At 40.9% G+C, this 21,909-nt stretch overlaps 2 protein-coding genes across 5 annotated transcripts in view; one reads left to right on the forward strand and one right to left on the reverse strand.

Moving 5' to 3' along the window:
- RALGPS1 (Ral GEF with PH domain and SH3 binding motif 1) overlaps nt 1-21,909 on the reverse strand; it is a 310,289-nt gene that overhangs the window by 149,764 nt on the left and 138,616 nt on the right. The window lies entirely within an intron of this gene.
- ANGPTL2 (angiopoietin like 2) overlaps nt 1-21,909 on the forward strand; it is a 44,340-nt gene that overhangs the window by 1,113 nt on the left and 21,318 nt on the right. Inside the window, exons 1-2 of one of the 2 annotated variants that reach the window (XM_084821515.1) lie at nt 14,098-14,177; nt 15,522-16,364. In XM_084821515.1, coding sequence (XP_084677641.1) covers nt 15,563-16,364 — 802 coding nt within the window. In that variant the 5' untranslated portion in view covers nt 14,098-14,177; nt 15,522-15,562. Of the gene's footprint in view, nt 1-14,097; nt 14,178-15,521; nt 16,365-21,909 lie in introns of those variants that run through there. The other variant, XM_084821514.1, reaches the window with a different exon arrangement.

The following is a 21,909-nucleotide window of genomic DNA, read 5'->3' on the forward strand; positions in this document are numbered from 1 at the left end:
AGATACCAAGCATGAAATTTGAAGCAAACGAGATATGATTGAATAGTGAAGCAAAGCTCTTATTTTGCAAAGCTCTTAACACATGAAACAGAAAGCAAAAATGTATTTCAGCATGGGTTGGCTTAAGAGAAAATAAAGTGAGGCCACTGTTAAAGGGAAGTAAGAACAAATGTAACATGTGGGATCAACTTTCTAAGAAGATGTTCAACTAAAAAGATGCTATCTGGTAAATTTCTGACCTAGAAACAAAACTTGTGGAGGCAATTAGAAGGCTTGCTGTCTTTTACTAACAATCTTATAGAGGGAAGACTGAACGTTTGGAATAGATAATCACTTGAGGTCTCTAAAGGCATTTAGTAGCATTTCAAAACAAAAGTTCTTGAAGAATTAAGAATCCCTATCCATTGGGCACCTATCCCCCTCCACCCCACACCCCATCCGCAGCAAGTGGGAAATTAGTTGAAGGAGCCCTTGACCAGGGGCTGGGTTGAGCAACACAATTTAAACCACACAGAAATAACAGGACTGCTTCTATCTGCTTCAATGATGTTCAGTAAAAGAAATACATATAGGGGTATGGAAGTAACTGGTTTTGGATGGTTCTGATGCCAGATCACTTTTTACATAAAGAATGTACAGTTAGATTGTGCTTGAAACAATAGTTAACATTTTTAAAAATCAGAGAAGTTGTCTATCTGTTCCTTACACAGCCCAAAACATTGAAGTGGGTTCGTATCTATTGTTCTCCTGTTTCAAGGGGACTGTTGTAACACAGTCAACAGAAAGTTCCACCTAGAACTTTATCCTCTGGAACTTTGTCATGTCCAGCTCTCAAGTCTCTATGCTTTTACTAAGATAGGTTTACCAAGTGCATGGATAGGTGGGGGATGAACACCTACTGAACTTCTTCCAAGAACCAATCCTACATGGAATGGGGATGACTACAAAGATTCCCCCATGTTGGAAGAAGCAATAAATTGACTCCTTTTTAAAGTTCATGCCAAAAAAGCATGAGAGATTCCTAGTAGTATTTATAATTGCTTGATCAACTATCTAAGTTGTTTTACAGTAAAACATCAACATCTGATAAAGGAGCTTAAACCTATGAGTTTCTTCTAAGAGCTAGTAAACGGTGCAGAAACCTCACATTAAATGTAACAAAACTAAAGCAAGAGGGAGAATGTCAGGGCTTAATCTGAGCTAGGGCTTGACAAGAGCTCAGCCTCAGAACCCATTCTGAACTCTAGGTACATATGAAGTAACAGTAAAGTAGAGGGCATCTGTGAGTATACACAGAGTGACTTTCCTTCACTTCCAAGTAACCACCCATCCCATATATCAGGCATTAAGAAGCACTATGTCAAGGTGGCAGGCTTCAAGGCTGAGCCCCTGTACCTCTCATTTTAGAAACTAAACACTGTAATTTGGTTGTAGACTGTTCAGAACATAAAAACAGAAGAAGAGCTGTGCTGGATCAGACCAAAGACCTATCTAGTCCAGCATTCTGTTTCCACAGTAGCCAACCAGATGCCTCTGGAAAGCTCAGTAGGACATAAGCACAATAGTACCCTCCTGCTTATGCTCCCCAGCAACTGGCACACAACTGATACTGGAGGTAATATATAGCCATCATGACTAGTAGCCACTGATAGCCTTATCCTCCATGAAAAAAGTGTTATACTTCCATAGCACAGGGGCTCCAAATATTTTATGTAAGTATCTGCTGTTCTCTGCTTTCTCTGATCAGGAAATCAAACATTTTGAAAGCCCCCTGACATAGAATCATAGAATAGTAGGGTTGGAAGGGGCCTACAAGGCTGAGTCCAACCCCCTGCTCAATGCAGGAATCCAAGTCAGAGCATCCCTGACAGATGGCTGTCCAGCCTCGTCTTGAATGCCTCCAGTGTGGGAGAGCCCACCACCTCCCTAGGTAATTGGTTCCATTGTCGTCTTGCTCTAATAGTCAGGATGTTTTTCCTGATGTTCAGCCGGAACCTGGCTTCCTGTAACTTGAGCCCATTATTCCGTGTCCTGCACTCTGGGATGATCACGAAGAGATCCTGGCCTTCCTCTCTGTGACAACCTTTCAAGTACTTGAAGAGTGCTATCCTATCTCCCCTCAGTCTTCTCTTCTCAAGGCTAAACATGCCCAGTTCTTTCAGTCTCTCTTCATAGGGCTTTGTTTCCAGTCCTCTGATCATCTTTGTTGCCCTCCTCTGAACCCTCTCCAGTTTGTCTGCATCCTTCTTAAAGTGTGGTGCCCAGAACTGGACACAGTAAAAACATTTACTGTGTTTTACAGTGAACAGTGGAAAACATTTTTCCACTGTTCACTGTGCTAACTGCTCAGTTTGCAGACACATAAAATACTCCTGTGATCTTCTAGTAGTGGCTCCCAAGCCAACTTCTAAGAACTGCAGCTATATGAACACGCTAAGAAACAGGCTATGCAGAGGCTGTTGCTTGGAGGAGGCCAGGGGGCAGAAGAGTGAAACAGGATGACAACCTCAGAGTATCTACAGTAGATGACAATTTAACAGAATATACAACAAATCTGTATTGTATATTCTCTAAAGTTGTCACCTACCGTTGATACTCTGAAGTTGTCAGAACTGCAACTTCTGCGAAATTTAGATTATAGTTAGCAAGCCAGAGTTTTCTATAACCCACCCAGGCCAAAATTCTTTGTGAAATGTTGTTATTGTTTTTATTTGTTCGTTACTTTTATATCCTGCCTCTCCTCCAAGGAACCCATAGTGGTATATATGACCCTCCTCCCATCCACAGTTATCCTCATAGCAACCCTATGTGATAGGTTAGGTGGGAAGTCAGTGACTGGCCTGAAGTCACCCAGTGAGCTTCATGGCCGAGTGGGGACTGGAACCCAGATCTCCCTAGTCCCAGTCCAACCCTCTCATTTACTACTCAAGATCCTTATACACTCTGATAAACATCTAGGATTTGGGTGCCCTGCATAATTTAACTGGCTGCATCCACTGTATGAAGCTTCAGGGACATTTGGGGATATTTCCCCCCACAGAAACACCCACTGAAGTACTGTGGTCTGCATTCGAAGGCTCTTCTCCCCAGAAAAAGGGACGAATACCCAATGAAGTGCTATCTGGTATGCTATGGCACAGACCCAGGTTTATTTTTTCAGGAAGAAATACCATATGGCTAAACACTAGGCCTTTCATGAATTCTCATTCATTTGGGCATGAAGCCTTGCTGCTTATGGAAGTTGCACAAAAATGTCTTGAATAACTGTTCAGCCTATGAACTATTATGAAGAAAAACCTTACAAAACCTAATGGTGCCCAGTTACCCAACCCATAACATTTAACTTGAGATGGCTTTTTAGTAATGTCTGACTTTACATATATTTTGAAAGGGGAAAGAGCTTGAACTCTCAGGTTCACTCTGGTCCTAAGCAACTTTTCCTTAACAAGACTGAGCTCAAAACCATCCCTTAAACATGACTGTATAATCAGAAATACAAAACGGTGTCAGTGTAGATCACTCACTCATTACATAAGCAGCATAGAGTAGTCCTTGAGAGGATCTACGCTGGAGCCCCCTCTGTTTCTGAGGCACTGCTGTGCTGTCGTCCCCCCCCCCCAAATACAATTGCTGTTCTCTGGGCACACATTAATGAATACAGCACAGTAGCCACTGTGTTTATAATGCAATCAAGTGCCACACACCAATGCACAGTGTTGTGTTTACAGTAAAAGTAGGAGGAGTTGAAAGTCACAAGTGTTTTGTCAACTGTGTTTATAACGTAAGCACATGCCACAAGCCACTTTAGTGCTGAAATTGTGGGAGAAGTGGGAGGCCATGCTGCTGTTTCTGTTTGCTTAAAAAAAAAAGACTGGTGACTGCATGCTCACCTTCGTAGCTGTACAGAAATGCAAATTTAAAATGAACCAGGATTCTGCCTTGTCTCTCCCCAAACAAGCCAGTCATAAGCAAGAGAAGGTTACAACAGCTGGGACTGTTGCGCTTAGAAAAAAGAAGGGTAAGGGGAGACATGATAGAGGTCTACAAAATTATGCACAGTGTGGAGAATGTGGATAGGGAGACATTTTTATCCCTCTCTCAAAATACTAGACGCATAGGTCATCCTATGAAGCTGATTGGTGGGAGATTTAGGACAGATAAAAGGAAGTACTTCTTCACACAGCTCATAGTTAAACTATGGAATTTGCTACCACAGGATGTAGCGATGGCCACCAATTTGGATGGCTTTAAAAGGGGGTTGGACAAATTCCTGGAGGATGGCTACTAATCTTGATGGCTATGTGCCACCTCCAGTACCAGAGGTAGCAAGCCTATGTACACCAATTGCTGGGGAACATGGGTGGGAGGGTGCTGTTGCGCTCATGCCCTGCTTGTGGGTTCCTGGTCAACAGCTGGTTGGCCACTGTGTGAACTAGATGCTGGACTAGATGGACCCTTGGTCTGATCCAGCAGGGCTCTTCTTATGTTTTTATGTTATGGGCTTATGACTCTGGCTTGTCTGGGGAGAGACAAGCCAGAATCCCCAGTATGGATGTTACAATAAACAAACAAACTACAGATGGACCGTCCATGGTTTCTTTAGCTGCTCCCGCTTGCAGGAGGAGCCAAGTGTGAGGGATCAGGCAGTGTGCATCAGCATGCTGTTCAATTCCAATTAGCAATATACTACAGATATAACATTTATGAAATTGTAAAGCGGCTGAAGACAGGCAGGCCACATTTTTCCCATTCTCATGCTAAGAACACACATACACACACACACACACTCATTAGCGCGCGTGCGTGTGTGCATGAATCTTTACTTGAAATCTGCAATGTTGCTCTTGGTTTTAGCTTACCAGACATCAGTTATGTCACTTTACAGCACTTAAAAAAATTCTTCAAAGTCTCATTGAAGAAGCTTTGTTTAAACTACAAACAATCAATTCAAAATAACTTGTAGTAAAAAAAAATAATAATCAAGGGAATACTTTAATCTGTAACCACGTCCAAGGGTATAACACCAGCGAATGTCCCAGATTCCTGCCCCAGATCGCACACTACGGTTTAGCTGAGTCGAGGTGGATCTCAGAACACCCGAAGTGGACAGCAGACACAACACTATCTGGATGGCCTATTAAGTTTCCAAAGCCCAAAAGTCTCTACTTCTCAGCCCTTTATCCTAAAGGGGTACTCAATCACTAAAGCAGGAGGCTACATCCTCTAAACAGTTTCTAGCATGCAAATTCTAGCAATCCTAGCAGTTCAAGTCTAGTCATTCTAGTAATTCAACATAAGCAGTTTCTAAAAGGCAGTTCTTAGCAAAACACTCCTAGCAGCACATTATCTAGCAAAACATATCTAAACAAAGCATTCAACATTCCTTCCCATTCCCAACCAAGAATACAATAGCACACCAGAAAAAGAAATGGAAAAATAATGGATCTCTCTTGCTAAGGCTACAACTATGCTACCTTGTCTGTCCATGTTGCTCCACCAGAACTCTTTCCAAATATGCTCCTCTAGACATGTGTTCAAACTTGTGCACACATTCATTAAGGGACCTTTTAAACCCTGGCAATGGGGGGGTCTGTCAGGAGGGGACCCAATGACTTATATACATAATGGCTTCTTCAATAACAGGGGAATTTGCTAAACACACTCAAGAATTTAAGATATATAAGCATTAATAATTAACTTGATAGAGCATCTAGAAATCAAAATAAGAAAGACATGCACAGCACTAAACATATGCAAACAGAATCAAGTTGTGAAGAAATTAGTTTAATTATCTTGGTGGCTGAACCAAGGGTTGCGGTACATAAGTTATGCTGCGGACATGTGTGTAACTTCCAGTGTGATCTGGTTAGGACTCTGAGTCCAGGTAGGTTGGGAGAACCCTAACACTACTGGGAAAGGAAAAGAAGGCTTCAGGGCGAGCTTCTAAGATCAGGGAGGAAAAAAAAGAGTTTCAAGGAAATTTGTCCTGCCAGAGGGTGGTATGATCATGCTAATCTTGGCACATGACTGCAGTAACAAAAAGGGGATGGCAAGATGATGTTACCTATAGCTAACACACACACACACACACACCAATTTTCAGTGCCTTGAGCACAAGCCCTTCCTGTCCTGTTAAAGCTAGAAAAATGAGTTATTGCTGAGGAAAACTCTTAAGAGTTTTACTTGGCCCCAGGCGGCTCCAGCAATAAAAGCGCAGGATGAGTGCCTGACTTATGGGACCCAGCTGCAATTCTTTCTACTAGTTGACTAGGGGAAACCTTGCACGAAAGTGGCAAGGCTCCCAACAAATACTGCCCATACACACACACACACACACACACACACACACACACACACAAGAAAAGAAGGTGCAGAAACTCCTAGGGTCTCAGCAGGAAAAACAAGTATTTTTGAAAAAGAGATTTCAGCAGTTCTCTGTCTTGGGCAAGACAAGAACCTAAGTGGCCAGATTGTGGAGAGTCTAGACAAAAAGTTGGCAGAGTGGAACGGCAGAACAGCAACATTCTCCGCTTGCTGGCAGGTTCTATCTGGGTTATGAGGGCCAGCGGAGGCAACCGGGTCTATCTGGTAGATGCCTGCCCCTGAGTAGCCATGAAACTCTCAAGTTTGCCATGCACAAAAAGCGGATAGAATCCTGCTTATAATGGGGGTGCCAGGAGACCAAGGTGGTTTCAGTAGTGTGGTTCCAGTATGTTACTGGGCCAAAAGCCATGAATGGAACCAAACGAAAAATCAATAAAGGACACTGAGGTCTCAGAGTTTGGGGTTCTTATACAGTTTTAACAAAAAATTCAAAGGACCAAAAGGGTGTCAAACCTAACATAACAAAGCCACAAAGAAGCTGCAGAAAGGTTCCCAGCATCAATGGTGTATTGATTTTGGGATCCTGATTGATTTACCAAGGTCCCAATTAAACCAGGTTCTTATCTGCCAAAGTGAGACAAAGTCACAAATGGGTCAAGTTAACAGTTTATTAAGCATACATAGGTGATAAATGGAGGCAGAAAGAATATGCAAAGAAAGCTCACGTCCCTTCAGTTGACAAAGCAGGCCTTTGCCACGGTGTACAGGGCATTCCCCTAGGACCAGCAAGTGTTCTCCAGGCTGGTAGTGCAGGTTTTCCCCCTTGGAGTGAGAGCAAAACCAGCCTGCTGGATTTTATAGGTGTCTCTTCCTAGTTCAGGAGTCTGTCATAAGAAACATACTCCCTTTTCAGGGGTGGAGGGACTTCTCTTTCGCTTCTCATGGGAGAGAAGAACAACGTCGTTATCTCAAAGGATGAGATCACTTCACATACGCCAAACAGCTGTGGCTGTACTTGCTTGGTACCAGTTAAGGCATGTGAAAGGCCTACTAAAAGCTGCTAAAGCCTGCCAAAATCTACTCACTATGTTAAGCTACACAAGTGTCTATACATTCAAACAGGATATAGAACACTGTTTCGGTTCAACAGCTGACTCCTTGCCAGTTCTTCCGGTGTCAAACTCACTGCAAATGGCTCTTCTGGGCTGAAACAATATGGCTGGGGCAACTCTTGGCCAGAGATGCCCCAGATGCCCCACAAATGTCAAAAGGGGTGATTTCGGATGGGCTTCCCAATAAAGAAGTTGTGGAGCCTGCAGCTATTCAAACCAGTGACCTTTCCAAAAGTAAAGAAATCCTTGGTTTTACACCTGGTCCAGTGATTACATTATGTGTGCAGAGATCACTTCAGGACTGGCACATATGCACATCATTAAATCGGTATTTGCCCATCCTGGGGCATTTCGAGTATGTGCAGTTGTATTAAGATTGGTATTGCTAGACCTGACCTTGCACACATGATCTCCAGGGTCATTAGACAAAACTGTTTTGTCCTGTCACTTCTCCCGTTTTCCCTAGCTTCACTTAAGCAAGGAGTTTCTTAAAGTGACAGCCTCCAATCTGAGAAGCCTACAGTGCCTGTGCTACCACCAAGCAGACTGCTAACAACATCTAACAAGATATTAGGGCTGAGCAAATTGTTCTACAGCTAATATTTTCAGCATGAAATGGGGGCTTTGGGGTAAAGGAGGAAAATATCCTGAAAGACCACCTAAGCCACCTTTTTTGTGCCCTTCTTCCTGGTAACACTGACACTGTCATGTATCCGATCAAGTTTGGCCATGGCACCAGGGACCAAGCGTCAATTCTTGGGGCCCAGTATAAATTTGTAACACAGGCCCCCTCCAACACACATACCAGAATACCATTCAATACATATGATCTCATGAATCATAGAAGAAAAAATTCTATTTTATTACACATATAAATAAAAAATATACCATGGTCTACACTGGGGCTTTTCTACATATCCTAAAACATCCCCTTTCTTGGCTGTTTTTGTTTAATGTAACATCCAGCCTGACGAAGAGTCCTACAATGTTTGCTGACTATTTTGTAACACTTTGGATGGTACTAATATTATCCTGTCAATGTTTTGATTTTCTTATTCTAATGGACCAATGCAGCTGCAAACATTTTATAAACAGACCCATCAATTTTAGAGCTTTATTTTCCTGGCCTTTTTCATTGCAAATCATGAATTATCTCCTCAAAGCCAATTTCTTTTGCAAGTTCACACTCGATAGACAAAATAGCTTTGTGGCTTAACTGTTCATGCCCTATAGTAGAATGTTGTATCTATAGCCAATCATTCCAGTATGGTATGTGGCTGCGAACTAGAGATTTAGTCAAAGATATTTTGGGTCTATAAATCTTACCAGTAGCACTGGTTCCCACTATCCCTGATTATTATTATGATTGTTCCTCCCTCCTAACTATGCTCAAGGAAATCTGGGAATAGTAGTTCTTGAGAGAATGTGTCATGTATGGAAGCACAACTCTCTCTCTCTCTCTCTCTCTCTCTCTCTCTCTCTCTCAAAGTCCTAGTCTAGTCTAACTGCAAAGGCACACTCTCTGCATCTTAGAAAAGGGCCTGGGCCAGCAACTCGCCTCTCAGAATGTTTCTTGTTCAGCTTTAACACTGCTTCTGAGTGGCTCCAGCAAATCTCACAAGATCTGAACAATAGGCATGTAGATATGCAGAAGTTTCCATAAATATCCTCATCATGAACTATAATTTAGCCTCAATTTTTTTCCTTGTGGTAAATGAGACTGGCCCCCTGCCCCTGGATATCTGGGCCCTGTTAAAATATACCCTTACCCTCCCCTCCTGTACCTGTTTCCCGCATTTGACAATGTCACTAAGGGCAACTGAAGGCAAATCAGACTGTTAACCTAACCAAGAAGTATTGCTCTCACTCTCAATTAGCTTTGTTTGCCCTTGGGGATATTACCAGGAAGTATGGCAATCTGAAGTAAAAAATACTCCTGAAGCTGATCCTGGGGTGCTCCTGAATGCCAGGTACAGGAGGATAGGAGTGGCACAGGCTGCCTGAATGTGAATATGGGCTGCGTCTGTGCAACGGCTGGATGTGGGATGCCTTCTCTATGTAGCATCACCATGAAAAATAATCACCAAAAAGGACCTCCAAAAAATCACTAAAAGTCAGGGCACTTTTCATGGGAGTGAAATGGAGAACATTTTCCTGAATAGTAGCTGCTGCTGCAGCTCAGCCCTAGAAACCAGAACTAGGTAACTTTCTTCTTCAAAGATGTATATACCAAAACTAAAACATTGCCTCTGAGATGTTGATCCCCAAAGAAAAGAACTAACTGAATACAAAATTGTTGTATTTTAATTTTTGCTGTAGTATTATCTATTGGCTAGATAGCATCACTGATGCAATGAATATGAACTTCAGCACACTCCGGGAGAGAGTGGAGGACAGGAAGGCCTGGCGTGCTATGGTCCATGGGGTCACGAAGAGTCGGACATGATTTAACGACTGAACAACAACAACAAATTATCTGTTATCCACTTTGGGGGCCTTTTGGGTAGAAAGATAGGCTATATATTTTAAAATAAATACATGGTTGAAATGATTGTATGCTATAGGATTCCAAGCAGGCTTTTGAATTCCATGGAAACCTTCTTGAGCCACCTCAGATGACCTCTGTGCAACTAAAAAAGCTTGCTACTTTACTCTTCCAATATGGTATTACTTCAACCATTTTGGACCCAGGACATACCCAACTGCAAAAGCAACCCAAATAGTTACTTAGGATGGTTAATATTTTTAGGAATGCCAATGAAACAATATGCAACAGAAGAAGTATGCCCTAGCATCCTTTACAACGCTGCAAAAGATTCTGGCACTTTGCCCTCAAATTGTTTGATTCACCAACTTGAGATGGCAGAATGTCTTGGGTTAGATTTATTTGAGCTCCCTGAACTTTGTCATACAGTTTTTCTTCTCTCTATATAATTTAGAGATAAAGTATTGTCTTTTCCAGATTAAGAAAACATGCTGATGCACCCTGAATCTTCACTGTGCTATTAAATAAATGAGGTCCTGACATTAGTAGCACATAGGAGGCAAAACATTATTTAGGTCATGCTGACAATTTGAGAAACCCTTGTAGAAATTTTATTTGCAACTTAAAAAAAAAAGTAAACATGCTATAGCCTAATTCAGAGGAATGAAAAATTCTTAGTAAATGTAAAAAGCCTTACAGTGCAACAGGATAATTCCCACAGTGAGTCTTTTGGTTTTCACTTGTAACCTGCAGTGCCAAATAAAATATTTAGTTTTGTTTATCATTTTCAAGAATGGAAGGTGGGGGAAAGAAAAATGTAGTATCTCTTCTTTGGAAGTTTGCTTCCCCTCTCTACTTATTAGATGACAGGACTATTTTCAAGTTGTGTCCCCAAGGCACAATAAGTTGAGCTAATGTTGAAAGAGCAAACACAGGGAGTTCCATTACTACTTCTTACGCCTTTGCCTAACCATCTCAGTAGCCAAAACTAGGTGCTAAGAATGAAATCTCAATCCCATTGGTGACAATGGGAGCTTTGCCACCAATTTCAGCATGCTCAGGATTCCGTACTAACAGAAAGAGCAAAAGAACTAGTCCAAACCACCAAACCAAAATCAAAGACCACATATCTTTTTAGTTGGGTTTCCCTCTTTCGGATTCAAAATATGAATGTAGTTTAAATAAGAGAGCCAAGAAAACATGAGAGAGATAATTGTTAAACAGAGCCAGTGGGGTCCAGCAGCTGGGAAGCTGGAATCTGATCTGGAGGATATGGCTGACATCCCAGCTCAGCTATGGATTTACTATGTGACTTTGCTGAAAACTATAGCGTATGTAAGTCCAATCACATAGCTGTCCCGTATTGCTCACATTCTGACTTATCCTCATGCAAGTGATCTGCATCTGTGCATTTCTTTTTCTTTTTGGTGGAGAAGCTTTTGTGAGAACATGGATATTTTTGAGAATTATGCATATACCTCCATTGCCACCCTACTATTAAAAAAGTGAGACAAAGAGGAATTTCAACAAGAAAAACTGAGATTCTATTCATGGTAAACAAGGGTTTGTAATGAGAAAAAAAAACCCTGAAAGCCAGATATTGAAGGAAGAAAAGACCCCCTTTTAACAACTACTATGCTGAAGACATTTTCAAGAATAGTTCAACTGTGTAAAGTATGAGAGCTGGAAGTCTGCCAGGGTCACCAAGTGTGACCTGCTGTGCAAATGCTGGCTATGCAAGTTAAAACTGTCTGAGGGAGTTTTAATTTATGTTTCCAATTTCTTCAAGATTTTGAATGACGTTGCTTTAAAGACTACACAAGACTTGTTTATAAGCCAGTTCCCTCTTCCTGGCAAAAGAATCTTATCATACTGTATCCTCATTACAGAAAAGGATGTGTTGTATTAATGTCGTACTGGAACTTTCTTCCCCTAGAGGTCTTACAAAGACTGAGTCCAAGTACTTTCCTGAACTAGTGTAAGCCTTTTCCAGTTCAATTGGCTTTTAACTTTGAGGATTAAGGAGGCATATTTTGAATGTTCCATTTTATTATATTTCCCTTTTCTTTAAAAACTGCCATTACCTTGCCTAAGACTTTGGGAAAGCGCAGAATAAAAGTTGGTATAAATATTTCATTTGGGAGCTTCCTTGGGCATTCAGAAACATTTTGGGGTACGAATTCCACACAGGCAGGTATTTCAGCCTAAGAAAATTGGAATATGTATCTTGGAGAAATGCAACCAATGTTCTCTATAACTGATTAGACTTTCCTTCCGAATTAAATTTATAGAACATAACATTAGAACTGGCCCTACATTTCTGAAGATTAAAATAGCTCTAGTGAGGAAATAACTGGAAGAGCTATAGTATTATTTACTATTAAAATGTTTTTAAACCATCCTTCACCCTAGGATATCAACATATGCCACAATATAATACAATGACATAAAACAACCTCAGAATTAAAGCAAATCAGGAGCAAAAAACAGCAGAGCACACTAAATATAAACCAGCTTAACACTTTAAAATGCATAGTATGTATTTATTTAAAATATTTTAAGTGTCTACACATCTCCCAATCACCACAGTTTTCTGCTATACAAAATGGGTATTTAAATAAATATTTCTGTTTTAAATATTTTAAATATTTGCACTGCTGCTAGGTTCTATTTGGTTATGATTTTTGTTACTGTAGTTTTAAACGTTTATATTGTATTTTATTGTCTTGTATTTTATGGTTTTAATTATTGTGAACCACCTGGAGAGCTTCAACTATTGGGCAGCACAAGAAATAAATAAATAAATAAATATTTTTATTCTGGCAAGGAAGATTTAAATACTATTGGCAATAAGTTTCCCATAAAATGTAAATTTAGAATATGAAATACATTCAATAGAATTACACCAGCAACAGGCATATAAAGCTAAAACTAAAGCAAAAGTGCTCTGAGTAAAACTGAACATTCAGTACCTGAAGGCCATAGACATATATTTCATGTAAAAAAGCAAAACAGAGACACTGCCTCAAAACCTCTACCTTTCACTTCAAGTCTTCTGTCAATGAAAGTGAAGGTTCTCCCTGAAGAAGTTCAAGAAGTGTGGCAAAGGGGACTTTGAAATCTCTCTTTCTCTCAACTTTTCCTGCCCTTCTGTCTCTCCCAGTGTTTATACATATTTTGGCTAGTCCACAAGGCATTGTATGAGGCTGCTCTACTGCATTTGTAAATAAAAAAACCTTGGAGATTTCGCCCAACACTTGCTCTACTCTTCTGAGAAGCTTCCTCCCACTAGTGTTGAACAGAGTTGAGTGGGGGACTCTGTCTCTGCTTCTGACCATGAAAAGCCATTAGCTTTTAAGGCCAGATGGGAAAGTGAGAGGCCATGTATGCAATCATCAGAGCATAGTCCTGGATATGATATTTACTTCTAAAGCATACAAAACCTACTAACATAGTGGCTGCACACACAGATTTATCCCTTGAGAGACTCTCACCTGGTCATCTGGACACAATTTTAATTTGCCACAGTCAGGCAAACTTATGATGAGTATATCCTACCCTCGCCATATCAGAAACTGGTGTAATTTCAGCAGCTGTCGGCCTCATTTACTGTGCTAGAGACCAAAAGGAGCAACATTTTCTGCTTCCTTGGGCTCACAATTGAGGGCATTAACATTAACATTAGCTCCATTCCCTAGCCAATGATCTACTCAGCTTCACACCACTAATGAGAGTCTAACTTTCATTTCAGTCTGGTTTCAGGCCAGGGTATGGCACTGAAACAGACTTGGTTGCTCTGACTACCTAGTTCAGGTGAAAGACAGGGGGACTGCTACCTTGTTGATCTTCCTGGGTCTCTCAGTGGCTTTTGATACCATAGATCATGGTATCTTACTGGATTGGCTCCGCAGAATGGGGGCACTGTGCTACAGTGGTTCTGCTCCTACCTGCAGAGGGACTCCTGTTCTACCCCATGCCTATTAAGCTGTGAGGTGCCACAGGGTTCTATTCTATCCCCCATGCTGTTCAACATCTATATGAAGCTGTTGGGTGAGGTCATTAGGAGTTTGGGGGTGGGGTATCATCAGTATACTGACGGTGCTCAGCTCTATTTCTCCTTGTCGTTGGAATCAGCTGGGGCAGTGAAGGTGCTGGACCAGTGCCTGGAGGCTGTAATGGCTGGATGAGGGCCAATAAACTGAAGCTAAATCCCGACAAGACAGAAGCTCTGTGGATTGGTCATTTCTGAGAATTCGGTAAACAACCTGTCCTGGATGAGGTTGCACTCCCCCTGAAGGAGAAGGTGCATCACTTGGGAGTACTCCTAGATCCATTTCTGTCCCTGGAGCCCCAAGTAGACTCTATGGCCTGGAGTACTTTGGGTCAGCTTCGGATGACCTGCCAGCTTTGGCCTTCCCTGGACAGGGATAACCTAGCTTCAGCAGTGCATGCACTGGTAACTTCCCGATTAGAGTAGTGCAATGCACTTTACGTGGGGCTGCCCTTGAAGACGACTCAGAAGTTGCAGCTAGTGCAAAATGCAGCAGCTAGACTGTTGACCGGAACATCTAGCAAACACCAGTCTTAAAGGAATTGCACTGGCTGCCAATACGCTTCCGGTCAGAATTCAAGGTACTAGTGATGACATTTAAAGCCCTAAGTAGCTTGGGACCTCGATATTTGAGGGAGCGCCTCCCCCTATATATGCCTGCCCAAGGATTGAGATCTGTTGGAGGGGCCCTCCTTTGAGTCCCACCAGTGCGAGACATATACTATGGTGCGATATGGGAGAGGGCTTTTTCTGTTGTGGCACCCCACTTGTGGAATGCCCTCCCCTTGGAGGCCTGATTGGCACAGACATTGGTTTCATTTCGGCACCAAGTTAAAACATGGGTTTTTATCAAAGCCTTTGAGGGCTAAATGCATTCCCTAAAGTAGCACACTGTTTTAACTGTTTTAGATTTTAAATTGGTATTAGCTTGCTTAATGGTTTAATATGTTTTTCGCTGTTAAAATTATTTATTGTTTTATACTGTCTAAATTGATTTTATCTGTATGCCACCCTGAGATCCTAATGATATAGGGCAGGATATAAATGTCATAAATAAATATTTTCAAGCAGTTGCAATGATATGTGAAAAAGTCAACTCTGTGCTGACTTCTCAGATAGTGTCATCAGATGATGGGCTCTGCACAAAGTAAAACATCTAAAAAGCCAGCATAGGCCAACCCAAAAAATGCAAATGCAACATCCAGGGAAAATTGTATGAATGGCCATCAGCCATCTCATTTTTTTCTTAGTTAAAACAATTGATTCTGCAACTTTAGGAGATTCAGTAAGAAACTGAAAACATCTGAAAACTGCTTTCTCCTCGGCTAAAAAATTTACCCACTGGTCAAATTCTCCCAATCGTTAATGTGATTTAAAACAACAACTTTACACTTTTCTACTTTACACTTTTCAACTTTACACAACATTTTCTAAGGGTTCGTTACCATTTTTAAAGCACATTTACTATCTAGAAGACATGACTGCTTTTTGCATGCTCTGACTTATTACAGGTATTTACTATTTTGTACTTATTTTATGTTTAAAACAGATCAATACATTCATACAAAACAGTCCAAAAATTAAAAGACCATGAAGGCAGCAGTTTGCTTGTTTTTAATGGTTGTTGTTGGAGTCCACGCCAGTAAGAACCAAGATTTTGAAGGCAGCGATGAGGGAGAGGAGCAAGAATTCATTTACTCAAACAGGTATAAGCGCTCCAGTGACACACAAGACAAGTGCACCTATACCTTCATTGTACCTCAGCAGAAAGTGACAGGTGCCATTTGTGTTAATTCAAAAGAACCTGACCTTGTACTTGAAAACAGAGTAAATAAGCAGGAACTAGAGCTGCTGAACAATGAACTACTAAAGCAAAAGAGGCAAATAGAAACCCTTCAGCAGCTGGTAGAAGTAGATGGAGGAATTGTTAATGAAGTGAAGCTCTTACGAAAAGAGAGCCGCAACATGAATTCACGGGTCACGCAATTGTACATGCAGCTGCTGCACGAAATCATCCGAAAAAGGGACAATGCTTTAGAACTTTCCCAATTGGAAAATAAGATACTGAATCAAACTGCCGACATGTTGCAGCTTGCAAACAAATATAAAGACCTGGAACACAAGTACCAACATTTGGTATCTATTGCAAATAACCAGTCTATAATTATTGGACAGCTGGAAGAGCACTGCCAAAGAACATCATCCATTAAACCCATCCTCCAACCTCCACAGCCTCCTAACCGAGTCTACCAGCCTCCCACTTACAATCGTATCATTAATCAAATATCTACCAATGAGATTCAGAGTGACCAGAATTTAAAGGTTCTACCACCAACTCTCCCAACCATGCCACCAGTTACCAGCATTCCAACTTCCACTGACAAGCCATCAGGTAAGTAGATTTCTTGATATACCTAAGTATCTTGAATAAGATAAAACAAATTGTGAATTTCATTGTTGTGCCGAAATCATGATGAGGTCTCAAGCCTTCAGAGACAGGTAAATGCCTAATTACAATAACAAGCTGGTGCCCCATGAGGAATGGGGGGTGGGGAGGGAAAATTGAGAAAATTTTGAGAAATCCCACATATTACAACAGTGAAATCCCACATATTACAACAGTGAAAGACTGCTCTGGGGCTAGATGTAACTTCTTGCTCATTTGCCTTCAAAGTGGTCAGAGCCCTTAAAAGCTTATAGTGTTATGGAGGGGTGGGGGTATGGACCCTAATGATGCCCTCCAGAAAAACAGAAGCTGCTAGGGGCTTGATTAGGCCAATTTCATCCCATTCCACCTTGCTTTTCTATTTCCCCCCTAACAACTGGTATCCTCAACATTTTATGTCTCCTAGAGAAAATGCTCAGTACTCAACAGTTTAGGGGCTTCTCTTTTTCCTTTTTAAATTGCTAAAGGGATATTTTTCTGTGTACCTGCGGAATCCTTGTCTCCCTTGTCTGTCAGTAGATCCATTTTGTGCCCACTTGATAGGCATGGAACCACCAAAGGCAGCATTAGAAGAACGGCATGAGCAAATGGTGCTGCAGACTACTGAACAACTTGACTGCCCATTTTGCATTCTGCTGTAAAACCACTTAGGATATGAAAGAACACCATCTATCAATATTCCTTGACAAAAATATCAACTCCTTTTCTAGTTATCTTTTGTGTGTTCATACTACAATACATGAAATTTAGATGTTCTGTCTCAGAATATGGCTGGCAATTCAGAACATAGGAAGCTGCTACATACCAACTCAGATTATTTGGGCTGGTTCGCAGAATCACCGCAGTCCGCTGTGGCCTATTTAAGTTGGTGGCGCATGCCAGCAGCCATTTTGAACATTCAAGCCATGGTGGGATTTGCTAAGGCTTATCGTGTCATGCGAACCCAGTGAGGGTGGCTTATGTGAGGATTAGACAACATGGGCTGTTTTGGGTTTTGTGAGAGTTGTTCAATATCTCAGACAGAAATTTTTCACATCATCTGCTATCTGATTATCCTTTTTATTGGAAATGCTGGAGATTAAAGCAATGATCTTATGCATGCAAAATACATGCTCTACCACTATTTATTAATTTAAATTTTATTTGAAATATTTATTGGCTGCCTTTCAGGGCAGAAGCTACATCACTCAGCTATGGTATCTTGTCTCCATTTCAAATTGATATCCTTACATACAAAGCCAGAGTGATATAGTGGATAGTGTTGGACTTGGACTTTGGAAAAGCTCATTGGAAATTAGTCTGTTGAAGAGTACAGAGCTTTAACAACACTTGAGACAGAAGACAACTGCAAGCTTTAAGCAGAACCTTCAATTAATACTAACAGGCATTTTCTTCTTAAAACTAAAGCAAGCAAAGTAAGTAGGCAAAAGTGAAACCAAAACCAGAAACCAACTGTCTACATGCATTCACCTTTTAGCAGCTTTTCAACTAGTTATTTCCCCTCCATATGGTGAGTTTTAACTAATGACTGTTGTTTATTCCAACAGACCTTGAAGGCTGTTTAAATACCATTTCTCCTAGAGATCACACCTGGATTTAATCCTATTTTTAAAATCATTATTCAGGAAGTATTTAATGATGAAGTCCAATATACACGAGGAAGGCCTGTAGTTCAGTAGTAGAGCACATGCTTGGCATTCAGGAGGACCCAGGTTCAATACCTGACATCTCCAGCTAGGGCCGGAAAAACTCCTGCCTGAAACCCTGGAGAGCTGCTGCCACTCAGTGTCAACAATACTGGGCTAGATGAACCAATGGTCTACGGCAGCTTCCTGTGTTCCTGAGGTTTTAAGGCACAGCAAACTTGCAGCTGACCTTACTGGAGTTGCAGCTTCAGCAGATCTTCTTGGATTTTACAAAATGTTTGGTAACAGGGCCAGAGTATTGGGTTAGGACACAGGTAAAACATGTTCAAATCCCCGTTTGGCCATCAAGCTAATTTGAGCCAGTCACTAACTTTCAACTTAACCTTTTTCACAGAGTTGTTGTGAGGGTAAAATGATGAAATCTCTAACCATGCTGATAACATCCAGTGGTTAATGAGAGACCACATCTCTGTTTTTCACATGATCACTTCTATATTTGAATGGGGAAATGTCTATTTAGTCCTATAAGGCAATCAAGAAATCCTGGAATTCAAAGCTGGTGCCAAAGACACTGATCTTATCCAGAGCAGTTTTTGTGAGCAGGATCAGCTCACCCACTTTATCAGGAACTGAGTTTTTGTAATCCGATCCATTTTGGTACATTTGTATTCTGCTTTTCTGCCTATACATTCAGAGTGGAAGTTTAACCTAACAAGTACTCTGTCAGGTAGGTTAAGTGGAGAGATGCTGATTTGCTCAAAGCCAACTAGTTAACAGTCACCATGGCTGAGTGGGGACTTTAACCTGGGTTTCTTACATAAAAGCCCAATATTTTAGCAACTACATTCCATTGGATCTCTAAGGAAGTATGTGCATACAAGAAAGAAGTGACATGATCTAGTACTAAGCCATGGCATGGAGTCCTTCTTTCCCTGACTTTTTTTTTAAATGAAAAAACCGCTTTGCAAGGCCATGATCTAGAGTGCAATAGCAGCAGAGCGGAGAAAGAGAACGCGTAACCCCTCCTGCCATCTGTCTGCTAAAAATGTCCCCATTTCTTTTCTCTCATAGGAGCAGGGGATGAGATTTTTGAAGGAAAAACAGAAAGAGGGGAAGTGATAATGCACCTCTTCCTTGTCACTGCACTTCCACTCCTGATTAAAGCCTTCCAAGGCCATTTCTCATTTTAAAAAAAGTTGGGCATAAGAAACACAGAACTCTGCATCATGTTTCATTTAACTCTGTCACCTTACCTTCTTCCATGGGGGTGAACCCGTGAAGGGTTACACATCAAGATTTGAGCTGGAAGAAAAAAGGTATCAGAGGGCCACTTCAAGTATATTTTTAGTATACACCTAAGGGCACAATCCTGTGCATGTTTAGACAGAAAAAAGTCCTACAACACCCTGTATTGTTGTAGACTTTTTTTCTGTCTAAACATGCATGGGATTGTGCTCTAAAATATTTGAAATGTGCACTTACAAAGGTCATGTGTGAAAGTGGCAAACACATGTATCATATAGATACATTTCTCATGGAGCTATGACTGGCTATAATTCCTTGTTCAGTATATTCCTCCTTGTCACCTTGGGCCAGCCAAGAGTCCCAACAGTCCATATAACGAATTGGAGCCAGCGTACGTTAGCTGAACTTAGGTGCTATTGAGATTAATGGGACATGTTAGTCATATTTTAACTTAAGTCCCATTTATTTCAATGGAAACTAAACTCAACTGGATCCAGCTGCATGTATGCGTGTGTGTGCTTGTGTGTGTGTGCTTGTGTGTGTGTGTGTGTGTGTGTAAGCAGACATGTTTAAATATACAAGGTTCAGTTTTTTGTCAGTTTTATTATTACTAAAGGAATGGTTAGTAGTAAAAAATGACCTCACTCCAAACAGCAATTTTATGATTGTTTTCAGTTTTTCCATTATGAACTCCTTGATTCAAATGGATCATAAGTTGGCCAGAAGCCTCTGCTCTGGGCTAAAACATGGCAAAACAGTATAGTAACTTGTGAGGAATTAAAGAATCAAAAACAAAAACAGGTAAAACACTGTTTTCTAATATCAGTAGCAGGAAGGAAAATTCATAGTTCCTGATACTTGAGCATCAGTGCATTCTTAAAAGTCATGTTACTAGCACTAAGATTAGGAGTTGTGAAAAATAAATGCATTTGAACATTAGAGTGTTCAAATACAGCTTTCTGGGTTCTTCAGCCTCTGACCATTGTGTTACATGGGCTAAGCAACGTGCTGTGTTAAATGTGTAGTGTGTAAGTGGTTATTTATTTATTAAATTTATTAATTGCCCATCTCGTTGGTCACCCAGCCACTCTGGGCGATGTACAGCATGTAATAAAAACAGTTTAAAACAATAAAATTCTACAATAAAAACATTTTCTAAAATACCCTAACCCACCCCAAATGCCTGCCTGAACAACCATGTTTTTAATGCACAGCAGAAGCTCATTAAAGAGGGGGCATGGCGGAGTTCCCTAGGGAAAAAGTTCCACAGAGTGGGGGCCACCACAGAAAAGGTTATAACCTATTATTTTGCTTTTGTGTAAGCACTTGGGGCTCTGACCCAGATTGGGATCCCCCCTAACAAGCCACCCCACAGAAAGAAAGAAAGAAAGAAAGAAAGAAAGAAAGAAAGAAAGAAAGAAAGAAACCAACCTCCATTGGTATTGATAGTTTTTTCTTTACTATTTTAAGCCCCCACATGGGGTGTGTGTGAAGAATTTAAAGAAAAAAAGTGGCTGGGTGGGAAAGTTTAACACACACCCCTTCCCACATGGTGGTTCCGATTTGGATTGGGGCCTCACATGTTAAAGTAAAAAGGTTATGATCACTTACATGCTATGCATTTAATGCAGCATCTAGATTAGCCTTTAGAATAATTTATCAGAGAAAGAGCAGTTCAAAATCTCTCATATTTATTTGTCATATATGTGTAACACAGTACTAAAATCATTATTAAGTAAAAGTCAATAGTTATGTTATTTAACAGGCTATGGGGAAACTATAACTATAGAAGAACATAGCTTTGTCATGGCCCATAGGAAACTACAACAGGATTTACGAACCTAAGGGCTGTTTGGGAGCATGAGGGACAATGGATTTGGCAGCAAGATTTATTTTTAAAAGACAGATAAAAAGACTAGTTTTAATAGATGAAATCAAGAACACTCTGTGGCAATCTGTCATTAATTTTCTGTGTGTGGAATTTATTGCACCTTATCTTCCCATAGCTATCCTTTAATATAATGCATGTACTCTTGGTAAGCCTACTGGCATGGCATTCGCTCTCTCATAGAATCAAAGATGTATACAATATAAACGTGAAAGAGCACAAGATTTCAGAAGGCCTGTTTCTTACACTGTAAAGTCTCCTACACAGAGCAGTCTCATTGCCACAGCCACATTGAAGAAATGACACGTGAGAAGATGAAACAACGTAACTTCCTGGGAGCAATCTGCATAAGCATGGAAGGCATAAGCATCTGCTAGCACAAATTGCTACTGCAAAGCCGTATGGTCCCATCAACTCACACATTACCTCCTCCATGCAGCTACAGACATGTCTCTGCTCAATGTGAGGGATTTTAGGACAGACTGACAAGGCCTAAATATCTTGGTCACTATTCTCACAAGCCCTTAGCACATGGGAACCACAAAGAACAATAATTTTGAATTTGCTGTATCCCTGCCACATGTCATTAGCATGTCACCAGGTAGGCACAAGATAGCAAATTCATAATGAATTCTGCACATGGCAGAGGCATGCACATAGCATTGTTCAGGTGACTTTCTCGACATGAGCTGAGCTTTTCCCATAGCTGTCA

Source organism: Heloderma suspectum, chromosome 14 (assembly GCF_057233095.1).
Source record: "Heloderma suspectum isolate Gila_16-S chromosome 14, 16-S_ref, whole genome shotgun sequence".
NCBI lineage: Eukaryota > Metazoa > Chordata > Lepidosauria > Squamata > Helodermatidae > Heloderma > Heloderma suspectum.